General features: G+C 23.9%; 2 protein-coding genes across 3 annotated transcripts; both read right to left on the bottom strand.

Annotated features, from left to right (window-relative positions):
• Window positions 1-1,314: 1,314 nt before the first annotated feature.
• Window positions 1,315-12,116, bottom strand: LOC127284523 (uncharacterized). The gene is made up of 4 exons (XM_051309997.1): window positions 11,769-12,116; window positions 7,561-8,879; window positions 5,056-5,155; window positions 1,315-2,848 (listed from the first exon to the last, which is right to left on the bottom strand). Exons 1-4 carry the CDS (start codon window positions 11,911-11,913, stop codon window positions 1,533-1,535), a joined length of 2,880 nt encoding a protein of 959 aa, XP_051165954.1. The 5' UTR covers window positions 11,914-12,116; the 3' UTR covers window positions 1,315-1,532.
• On the bottom strand, window positions 5,160-8,876 carry LOC127284470 (facilitated trehalose transporter Tret1-like). Of its 2 annotated transcripts, none has more exons than XM_051309911.1 (2): window positions 7,082-7,548; window positions 5,160-7,009 (listed from the first exon to the last, which is right to left on the bottom strand). In XM_051309911.1, exons 1-2 carry the CDS (start codon window positions 7,191-7,193, stop codon window positions 5,700-5,702), a joined length of 1,422 nt encoding a protein of 473 aa, XP_051165868.1. In that variant the 5' UTR covers window positions 7,194-7,548; the 3' UTR covers window positions 5,160-5,699. The 2 variants fall into 2 exon arrangements, with proteins under 2 accessions (XP_051165868.1, XP_051165869.1); XM_051309912.1 differs by lacking the exon at window positions 7,082-7,548 and adding an exon at window positions 8,749-8,876 and having other exon boundaries at window positions 5,653-7,009.
• Window positions 12,117-12,380: the final 264 nt, after the last annotated feature.

The following is a 12,380-nucleotide window of genomic DNA, read 5'->3' as shown; positions in this document are numbered from 1 at the left end:
TCCATATATTTTAACTACCTAGAAACTAGATAGTTTTCATTCAGTTCAACTACCTAGAAAATAGATAGTATCCACATAGTTTAACTGCCTAGAAACTAGATAACATAACTACTCTGACCTTTTCAAATAATCTACATAGTTTCCATATAGATGACGTATCTAGAAACTTGATCGAAGCGTTAAATTTTAGACTAGTTACAGTATAGTTCAACTGTACAGTGACTGTATTTAAAATAGTATAAATGTACCGTAACTGTTATAGAAATGTGAAATACAAATATTTTTACACGTAATGTAATACTGATAGCGTTTCTCACCTTTTGTCGATTACTCGAGTCTGATCACTGTTAAAATTTTTCACAACGACTTGAAGGGTCAGTGCGTGTGCAAGGTACTTGGAAATAAGCGTGCTTTGGTCATAAAGAAAGAAAAAGTTAAAGAAATCAGAAGCACGTAGCGCACGTTAAAATTAACGGCCCTGTAACAAAGTATTGTATGACGCGCGCGAATATAGAGAGAGAGAGAGAAATAGAGAGAGAGAGAGGGAAAGGCGAAATGTGAGAGCGCAGGTAGTTACACCTTAAGGGTAGTTACTCAATGGAGTTACGATCTGCAAAGGCTGTAATCAAATACTTAAAGTCAGGGTTGCGGTCCTTTAAACCTGAGAAACCCATAAAAACGTTTGTCTTCCTCTCTTTAAAAATCCAAACATTACTATACAATATAAATATAAAAAAAAGGAGTAAGAAAAAGTACCTTTTCTTTAAACAATTCACCATCGTGAAATAAAAAAAAAAAAAAAATGCTTCTCGATCTATTCGTACAGAAATTTTGTCAGGGCCCAAATCGGGGCCGGATCGGGCTGTCCTATTAGGGAATGAAACGCCACGCCTGATGTGGCTCTGATTAGGAAATCTACCTTTTCTCGTCGCCCTGATCTGGCCCTGGCGTTTCATTCCCTACTAGGGCCCTGGTAGGGAAATATCAAAACGGTATTTTTTGAACTTCCTACGTCGCTGAATACTATTAAATTTCAACTTTTTTCTTTTAAATCACAATTTTAAGGATATTTTAACTTAATAAAATAAGATTTATCGTTTAAAAGGATATATGTTTGGGAACAAAAAAAAAAAAAAAAAAGGAGAGCGACGAGAAAAAAGTTTAACCGGCTATTAGGGTCGTAATACAGCGTAATGCCGGTACTTAGCAGAGTATAAATAAGCGTTAAATCCGTGCTTAGGAGCCTTAATCTGTATTTTTCTTGAGATGCTTCTCAGAATATATTATCACTTAGTAACTTTATTGTCAGATCGATAAATGCCAAAAAGTAAATTTTATTTAACAATTTACATATGTTTCATTAAGTATAAAATCATGTTTCAAATTTTTCAATTTTCCAATCAAAATAAAAAGGAATTTTGTTATTATACAATATAAATTAAATTTTTCTTTATTTTTATTAATTGCTTACAAAAATTTCTTCTTTTTTTTCCAAAAATTCGAGAAAAAAAAATTTTTTAAAAATTGAATGTCTATTTTAACAAATCCTGAATTTCCTCTAAACTTTTGCCCTTAGTTTCCGGTGTAATGCGATAAACAATAAAACTACCGACAATACAGCAAAATGCATAAATCCAAAATGTCGTATAAATTCCAACAATTTGATTGAGTGGATCAAAGGCAAATGTAATTAAAAAGACAAAACTCTCAAATGATATAAATGCCACTGCTGATGCAAGACCACGAATTTTCATTGGAAATAATTCAACTGTAAGTAAAATTGGTATTGGATTTAAACTTGCCGCCGATGCAACTTGAAAGCAAGTCAATCCAAATAATGGTAGCCAACTAATTGCATCAAGATTATTTAATTTTAAATAAATTTTCATAAAAAAAAATAAGCCGACAATTATTAATGATAAACTACCCAAAATACCAGAATAAAAATATAATTTTCTTCTACCAATATTTTCAATTAATTGCGATCCAATAATACCAGCTATTATTTTTAATCCAACAACAATAATTGTTGCATATTCAGGTTTTAATGAAAAACCACTGTAACTAAAAATTTGTTGTGTATAATTACTAATTGCATATGAACCCGATAGTCCTTTAGTGACATTTGCCAAAAATACAATTAACAATGCCTTACGATAACGTTTATCGACAAGTGTTTTAAAAATATTTTTACTCTCCTCATTTTGAATTGCCATTGCACTTTTAACACTATTAATTTCTAATTCAAGATATTTACGATTTTTTGTACCGCGTAATATTGATAAACTTTGAATTGCTTTTTCATGATTTGCACGTTTTAAAAAATAATGCGGTGTCTCGGGCATAAAAATAAAGGTGACAAAAAATATTATTGGTATTGATAGCATTGATAAATTCAATTGACTATAAACAATAAATGCACCAACTGTCACGACAATTAAACTTCCCACTTCATAATTAACTTTTGATATAAATAAACAAATTCCACGTATATTTTTTTCACTTATTTCACTAATATAAATTGCTTGTACTGCAAAACCACCACAATAACCAATACCAGCTATTGTACGTGCAAAATAAAGTGTATAAACATTTTTTGCAAAAATTGTCATTAACCATGAGGCAATTTGTGGTAGAAAAAATAATAATAATGTCTTTTTACGACCAACAGTGTCAATTAAATATGGATATATAAGATAGCCAATTATTGCACCAATGTGAAGTAATGATGCTATTAATGATGCTTCATTTGGCAATAATTTCAATTCTGATTCATTACTTTGTAGATATGGTAGAGCAGGTGATGTCCATAAATCAGTGGCTCCAAGTCCAATCATTGTTATTGATGCTGGTTTTTTTGGAAAAAAAAATGTTATTTGTTTAAAAATTGTTTATTATAAATAAATTTCAGGAACCTTTAACATTTTGTAATTAATAATTTTTTTTTATAATTTTATTTTTGTTCTTTTTTTTTTTGTTAATTTTATTCTACACAAGTTATTTTATGACCTTTAAGATTTTACGACTCTTATGTTATTTTTCATATTTTTTACATTTTCTTTATATTTTTTAAATAATTTTACATTATTTTATTATCTTTATGTTATTTATGACCTTTAAATGTTATTTTATGACTTTTTTTATTATTACACGTTATTTTCTGTGTTATTTTATTATTTCATGTTATTTTCTATGTTATTTTATGACCTTTTTATTATTTTATGTTATTTTATGACCTTTTTATTATTTTATGTTATTTTCTTTATGTTATTTTATGACTATTTTATTATTTTATGTTATTTTTTGACATTTTTATTATTTCACGTTATTTTTATTATTTTATGTTATTTTTAATGTTATTTTATGACTTTTTTTAATAATATAAGTTATTTATTGTGTTAGTTTATGACCTTTTTTATTTTATGTTATTTTATGACCTTTTTATTACGTTATTTTATATTCTGTATTATTTTACGACCTTTTTATTATATACTGTTATGTTCAATGTTATTTTATGACCTTTTTATTATTTTACGTTACTTTCTGTGTTATTTTATGAGCTTTTTATTATTTTATGTTATTTATTTGTTATTTTATATCCTTTTTATTACTTCACGTTATTTTCTGTGTTATTTTATGACCTTTTCATTATTTTATGTTATTTTTTGACCATTTTACTATCTCACGTTATTTTCTGTGTTATTTTATGACTTCTTTGAATAATATAAGTTATTTACTGTGTTATTTTATAAACTTTCCATTATTTTATGACCGTTTTATTACGTTGTTATTTTCTGTATTATTCTATGACCATTTTATTGTTTACTGTTAATTTTCAATGTTATTTTATGACCTTGTTATTATTTCACGTTACTTTCTGTGTTATTTTATGAGATTTTTATTATTTTATGTTATTTATTTGTTATTTTATATTCTTTTTATTACTTCACGTTATTTTCTGTGTTATTTTATGACCTTTTCATTATTTTATGTTATTTTTTTACCATTTTACTATCTCACGTTATTTTCTGTGTTATTTTATGACTTCTTTGAATAATATAAGTTATTTACTGTGTTATTTTATAAACTTTCCATTATTTTATGACCATTTTATTACGTTGTTATTTTCTGTATTATTCTATGACCATTTTATTGTTTACTGTTAATTTTCAATGTTATTTTATGACCTTGTTATTATTTCACGTTACTTTCTGTGTTATTTTATGAGATTTTTATTATTTTATGTTATTTATTTGTTATTTTATATTCTTTTTATTACTTCACGTTATTTTCTGTGTTATTTTATGACCTTTTCATTATTTTATGTTATTTTTTTACCATTTTACTATCTCACGTTATTTTCTGTGTTATTTTATGACTTCTTTGAATAATATAAGTTATTTACTGTGTTATTTTACGACCTTTTTATTATTTTACTACCATTTTATTACGTTATGTTATTTTCTGTATTACTCTATGACCATTTCATTGTTTACTGTTATTTTCAATGTTATTTTATGACCTTTTTATTATTTCACGTTACTTTCTGTGTTATTTTGTAATCTTTTTATTATTTTATGTTATTTTTTGACTTTTTTATTATTTTAAGTTATTAACTGTGGTATTTTATGCCTTTTTCAGTATTTCATATGATTTTTTGACCTTTTTATTATTTTATGTTATTTTTTGACTTTTTTATTATTTTATTTATTATTTAATTAACTTTTTATTATTTAATGTTATTTTAAATGGTATTTTATTACCCTTTTATTATTTTACGTTATTTTCTTTCTTTTGTATGATCCTTTTATTATTCCACGTTATTTTCTGTTTTTTTACGACTTCTTTTTATTATTTTATGTTATTTTCTATGTTATTTTAATTTTCTGATGTTAAGTACTCACATTAAGTAAAAAATTATCATTGCCATGAATGTTAAAAATTCTGAAGATTTTGACAATATATTTACTAAAAAAAAAAATATCACTTGCATATAATCAAATTTTATTAATTTTAAATAAAAATTTTTGTAAATTAATTTTGTTTTTATTTTACCACTAAACGCTGCAATAATCTGTAGTATATGTCCTTTTGTTTTCTCATCATTTTTACAATCACTCTTGTCATAATTTTTTTCACTTATCATTTTTACACTCTTGTTTTAAAATCAGAAAAGAAATTTGCTCTATTTTTCTAAATATTGTTAAGTTTTTCTTATCACGAATATAAATGTAAATATCAATATTTCATTATTAATATTTTTTTTAATTTTACTAATTTTCTTAGATTTTATTTTCAATTTTACTTAAAATTTTAGTTTCAGTTATAATTTTTTTTTTTCAATTTTTATGTATTTTGTTGCTTTTTTTTTACTTCATCGACTTAAATTTGTACACTGTTTTAGGTAATGGTCAAACTTTCGATTTTTCAGAAATTACTGTTAAATTCTATTGACGATTATATATGTACATCAATTATTATTTATCTAATCTTATCAATAATGTAAAATGATAATATTTTATATGGATTAATTTATGAATCTTTAGATTATAGGTTCTAATATAATAATATTTTTATAAATTACAGTAAAAACTAAAATATAAAAATAAAATTAAAAATTCGTTTTTGAAAAAAAAATTTAAATATTTTTAATCATTTTTTTTTTTAAATAAAATAATTTAGAAAAAATAATTGTCAAATCAAGAAAGTAGTAATTGCACTTGTTCTAAAGTTTTCCCCTTTGTTTCAGGCATAATAAAAAAAGCAATTAAATTTAATATGATTGTCGCTAATGAAAATGACCAAAATACACTGTAAAAACCAAAATTATTGGCAAAATTTTTAAATGACAATTTTACTAAAAACATGGAAAATGTTTTAAAAATATCCACAATACATAATGCAATACTTTTTACTTCCATTGGAAATACTTCAGACGCAAGTAACGTTGGCATAACAAAAATTCCTAAACAACCGGATAAATTAAATATAATTAAATCAAATAATGGAATCCAAGTATATGATGAAACATCAATTTTAAGATAAAATTTCACAAAAAAAAATAAACCAAGTATAGCTAAACTTAATGCACACATAATACCACAACAAATTGTCAATAATCGTCGACCAATTAAATCAGAAAATGGTGATATTAAAATTGAAAAAAGAAATATTACAAACATTAATACAATTGACGAATATTCTGGTGATAATGAAAAATTGGAATAACTTAAAATTTCTTGTGTATACGATGCAATTGGTGCCGATCCCGATAATGCGTATGCTAATTTTAATACTAATACAATTATAAATCCTTTTCGATGTTTTTTATATAAATCATGAAATATATGTTTTTTACAATTATCAACGGCAATAATCATTTCATTAATTCTCTTAATTTCCTCCTCTAAATATTTTAAATTATTTGTCCCATGTAATTTAATAAGGCATGTGGCAGCTTTTTTATATTCTTTTTGTCTAATATAAAAATATGGTGATTCAGGTAAAAATTTATATGTTAATAAAAATAATGTTGGTATAATTAATAAAATTATATTCATTGTATCGTAATGAAGAAATGCACCGCACGTTACACAAATAACAGTACCAAAATTAAATGAAGCCGATGAAATATTTATTAATGTACCACGAATATTTTTATTTGACAATTCACCTAAATAAATTGTTGTTATATTAAAACTCGCCCAACATCCAATTCCACAGATAAATCTTGCAATATACAATATGTATACGTGTTTAGCGAGAATAATTAATATCCATGAGATTATTTGTGGTATGGCAAAAAATAATAATGTTCTTTTACGTCCCAATCGATCGACCAATATTGGACATAATAAAAAACCAAAAACACCGCCAAAATTAAATATCGACACTATCCAAGAGCCTTGATTCATTATAACATGAATTTGTGAATTTTCACTTTCTAAATATGGTAATGCTGGTGAGGGCCACGAATCTGCTGCACCAAATCCAATTGACAATAAACAAACTGAAAATATTCAAAAAATTTTTAATTTTTATTTTCTGATTTTTTTTTTTCTTCAATTTGAGTAATAATTACCATTGATAGTGACAAGTATTTGAAACAATTGATTTCCATTCTTTCTGTTCGTTTTATCAGCATTTTTTGAAATTTTATTTTGTCGACAAAAAAATATAGATCGTAAATTCATTCTTTTTTTTTGACAATTAAAAATTTTCACAACACGAATGACAATTCTTTGGTACTAAATTGAGAATAAAAAATGGCATATTCATTGAATCTTATCTATAGCCCTGTTGAATTTATAAATCAAGACTTTATAGTTGATTGATGAAGATACATTTGATTGATACATTACTTTAATGGAGTTTTTTTTTTTTTTTAACAATAGAAAATTATTTTCTTTTAGAAATATGGTTTGTAAAATAAAAAAAAAAAAAACAAGGGAAAGAAGTCATGTTCGCTTTTATTATCATACTTAAAATAGCCTAAATACTTATCGATTTACAATTGTTAAAAAAAATACACACACACACACACATGCAGAAAAAACATCAGTCTAATAATACTTGAATTTCTTCTAAATTTTTTCCTTTTGTCTCAGGCATTATTAAAAATGCCAATAATGACAATGCCAAACAAGACACTGCATACATCCAAAATACACTATAAATACCAAAACTATCAATTGACCATTTAAAGCCTAAATTAACTAAAAAAAGTAAAATTTCCCTTGAAATACTTATAAATGCAAACGCTGAACTTTTAACTTCAACTGGAAATAATTCTGAAGCCAATACATTTGATGTTGAATAAATTCCGCCCATTAGAGAAATTTTAAAAACAACTAATGCAACCAATGGTAACCAAGAAATTAATGTCACATGATAATCTAATTTTAAATAAAACTTTAAGAAAAAAAATAATCCCACCACTGATAAACTAATTGAACATATTAAAGCCGATAATAATGTCAACCACCTACGTCCAAGATAATCTACCAATGGCGTTGTTGGTATTATAAATAATATTGGTATTAATGTTAATACAATTGTACCAAATTTTGGATCTAATGAAAAACCACTGTAACTTAAAATTTCCTGACTATATGAAGAAACAGCTAAATAACCCGAAAATGCTGTACTTGCTTTAACAAGTGCAACAATAAAGAGAGCTTTACGATGACGTTTATTTTCAAATAATTTACGCATTGCATATTTTTTACTTATTTCACCTTCAATAATTGCCTCTTTAATACGATTAATTTCAGGTTCAAGTGCAGTTGGATCTTTTAATCCACGTAGTTTTGATAAAATTTTCGTTGCTTCTTCTTTACGATTTTGTTTTAAACGAAAATATGGTGATTCAGGTAAAAATGGAAATATTAATATAAATAATAGTGGCAATGAAATATTAATTAAATTCATTTTGTTATATGAATAAAATGCGCCAATTGTCACAACAATTAAACTACCAACATTATATGATATTGCCTCAAGTATAATTAATGAGCCACGAATTTTTTTCTCAGCTATTTCGGCAATATAAATATAGCCAACAATTTCACCTGCACAATAACCAAGACCGCCAATTATTCTTGATATATAAAGTAATATAACACTTTTTGCAACATAAATTAATATAAATGATAATAATTGCGGTATAAATAAAATGAGAATTGTATATTTACGACCAAAACGATCAATAAATAATGGATAAACAATATAACCAAATATTGCACCAACATTAAATAATGATGCCACCCATGAACCTTGTTTTTCACTAACTGGAAGTTTTGAATTAGGACTTTGTAAATATGGTAATGCTGGCGATGTCCATGAATCGGCAACTCCACATCCCATGAAGATTAAACTCACTGAAAATATATATATATTTTTTTTTTAAATTCCACCCACATACTTGAATTCTAAATTAGATCAAATTTTCATGAGTCACTGATATACTAATATTTTGTTATAATTTTTTTTTTAAATTGAGAAAAAAACCCCAAAAATTGTCGTGATAAGTCAAATTAATAAAATATTTCTTTGATCTAAATAAAAGTTTTGTTGAATTTAATAAATTTTTCCAACAATTAAAATATTTAATTGAGCCAAATAAACTTTTGTTTCGTTCAAACAAAATGTTTGGTTAACTCTATAGCAATGCATTTATTTCTTTGATTCAATCAAATTTCTAACCAAATTTTTTTTCTGTGTCTATATAAAGAAAAATTTTTATTTAACCGAATTTTCACTTAATCTAATTGATTATTAACATTATTTAGATTTAATACAATTTCTATTTAGCCAAATTTTAATTTAACCAAATTCGTATTTAACAGAATTTTTATTTCAATTTCTATGAAACAATTAAACCGATTTTCTATTTATCCGATTTTCTAATTAGCCGAATTGCTATCTAGACAAACTTTTATTTAACCAAATTCTTCTTTTACAGAATTTAGATTTAATACAATTTATATTTAGCCAAATTTTTATTTAACCAAATTCGTATTTAACAGAATTTATATTTCGATTTCTATGAAACAATTAAACCAATTTTCTATTTATCCGATTTTCTAATTAGCCGAATTGCTATCTAGACAAACTTTTATTTAACCAAATTCTTCTTTTACAGAATTTACATTTAATACAATTTATATTTAGCCAACTTTTTATTTAACCAAATTCGTATTTAACAGAATTTATATTTCAATTTCTATGAAACAATTAAACCAATTTTCTATTTATCCGATTTTCTAATTAGCCGAATTTTTATCTAGCCAAACTTTTATTTAACCAAATTCTTATTTAACAGAATTTAGATTTAATATAATTTCTATTTAGCCAAATTTTTATTTAACCAAATTCGTATTTAACAGAATTTATATTTCAATTTCTATGAAACAAATAAACCAATTTTCTATTTAGCCGAATTTTCATTTAATTTAATTGATATCTAACAGAATTTTTATTTAACACAACTTAAATTTAATACAATTTCCATTTAGCAAAACTTTTATTTAACCAAATTTGTATTTAACAGAATTTATATTTAAGACAATCTCTATAAAACGAAATTACCATGAAACCAAATGTCTATTTATCCGATTTTCTATTTAGCCGAATTTTTATCTAGCCAAATTTTTATTTAACATAATTCTTATTTAACAGAATTTATATTTAATACTATTTTTATGAAACAATTAAACCATTTTTCTATTTAGCCGAATTTTCATTTAATTTAATTGACATTTAACAGAATTTTTATTTAACACAACTTAGATTTAATACAATTTCCATTTAGCAAAACTTTTATTTAACCAAATTCGTATTTAACAGAATTTATATTTAACACAATGTCTATAAAACAAAATTATCATGAAACCAAATATCTATTTATCCGATTTTCTATTTAACCGAATTTCTATCTAGCCAAACTTTTATTTAACCAAATTCTTATTGAACAGAATTTATATTTAATACAATTTCTATAAAACAGTTAAACCAATTTTCTATTTAGCCGAATTTTCATTTAATTTAATTGATATCTAACAGAATTTTTATTTAACACAACTTAAATTTAATACAATTTCCATTTAGCAAAATTTTTATTTAACCAAATTTGTATTTAACAGAATTTATATTTAACACAATGTCTATAAAACGAAATTACCATTAAACCAAATGTCTATTTATCCGATTTTCTATTTAGCCGAATTTCTATTAAGCCGAATTTTTATTTAACCAAATTTTAATTTAATTTAATCGGTATTTAAAAACATTTAAATTCACCACAATTTCTATAAAACAAAATTACCATTTAATGGAATTTTCATTTAACTGAATTTTTATTTAAATGAAAATACGTTTAACCAAATTTATATTGAACTAGATTTATATTTAACATATTTCACTAGATTTCTGTATAAAATATGTATTTTCTGTTTAATTGAATTTTTATTTCACAAAAACTTTTATTTAACTAAATTTACATTTAACTGATTTTAAACTGAAAATCCAGTTAAATGACAATTTGGTTAAATAAAAAATTTGCTTAATAAAATTTTTCCGCCACAGAAATTTAATTAAGGTTTTTATATTTTAAAAAAAAGGGATTTTAATTTAGAAAAATAAAATGTTTTTGAAAAAAATTTTAAAATATACGGACTAAATAATAAATTGTTTTAATATTTTTTATACAGCTTTAAATAAAAAAAATATTTCCAATTTGTAACTGATAAAATTATAAACATTGCAAATATGATAGACTTTGATGTAATCTACAACAAATAAAATGCCTTCGAACGGCGGGAATTCCAAGGTTACGCTTGTCATTAAAAATGGCTTTGCGTTAAAGAAAAAAAACATTATCACACAATATTTATACATTATATTTAAAAGAAAAACAAAACTGTAAAATAGTTTTAAACATTTACAAAAAAAAAATTCTTTATTTTTCTATATAAAAGTAGAAATATCGAAATATCGAAATTTTTCTCTATCTCAACAAAATCTTTTGATTAATTCAACTATAAAGTTTTCTAGGCTCAACTGATAAATATTAAACTAATAAATTTAAAATATTGAACATTTTTTTTTTTTTATTAATTTTAATTTTTTTTCGACGCAACAAAAATTTTGAAAATAAAAAATTCTTTATTAAAATTAGAAAGAATTAAATGATATTAAATTATTTTTTTTTTTTTGCAAAATTAATGAAATGGTATTCAATAATTTTTTACTTACGACTACTTAATTACCATTAATTGCAGTAATAAATTGCAGTATACGACTTCCTGGTTTTGGAGGATCTTTCTGTTGTTTCGGCCTATCTGGGATTTCAGTTATCACATTATTGATGATATTGTTGTTATTGAAACATGAAAATGTGTGTTTTAACTTCATTTTTTGCTATTTTTTTTTTTTTTTTTATTAAACTAATTATTAATTTTTAATTATTATTATCTTGATAATTTATTATGTAACATTATTTATAAGAGATTTTTTCCAAAGACTTGGTATGAAGCACCTTTCACAGGCGTTGAACGACTGACTGTGCATTACGAATATTGACGGTGCACGCCTCTTATCTGAAAACATCTGGTATGTTTGACTGACTGGCTCTATTTAATTGACAGTTCAGACATGGATTACATTATACACTCGTGTATATATATATATATGTATTTAGCATTCTTAACTATTATATTCTTAAGATTTTCTTTTTGCTATGCTCAAAGGTTGATTGGATCTTAATAAATATATATATATATATATATATATATATATATATATATATAAGTACTATATGTACCATTGAGTTTACTGTCTGATAAAATTGTTTATCAACAACAAACAAACCAAATCACTCA

This window comes from Leptopilina boulardi, unplaced genomic scaffold, assembly GCF_019393585.1.
Source record: "Leptopilina boulardi isolate dan_hultmark-lab unplaced genomic scaffold, ZJU_Lbou_2.1 LbouV2_325, whole genome shotgun sequence".
Lineage (NCBI taxonomy): Eukaryota > Metazoa > Arthropoda > Insecta > Hymenoptera > Figitidae > Leptopilina > Leptopilina boulardi.
The sequence above is the reverse complement of the archived record's forward strand: the minus strand, read 5'-3'. Positions and strand labels throughout refer to the sequence as shown.

Coding starts and splice junctions, on each gene's coding strand:
- LOC127284470 (XM_051309911.1), bottom strand. CDS start 7,193: ATGAATTTACGATCTATATTTTTTTGTCGACAAAATAAAATTTCAAAA. Junction 7,010..7,081: donor AATACTTGTCACTATCAATG/GTAATTATTACT, acceptor GAATATTTTCAG/TTTGTTTATTGTCAATTGGA.
- LOC127284523 (XM_051309997.1), bottom strand. CDS start 11,913: ATGAAGTTAAAACACACATTTTCATGTTTCAATAACAACAATATCATC. Junction 5,156..7,560: donor AAATTCAAGTATTATTAGAC/TGATGTTTTTTC, acceptor TTTTAAAACAAG/AGTGTAAAAATGATAAGTGA. Junction 2,849..5,055: donor GATTATTGCAGCGTTTAGTG/GTAAAATAAAAA, acceptor CAAAAAAACCAG/CATCAATAACAATGATTGGA.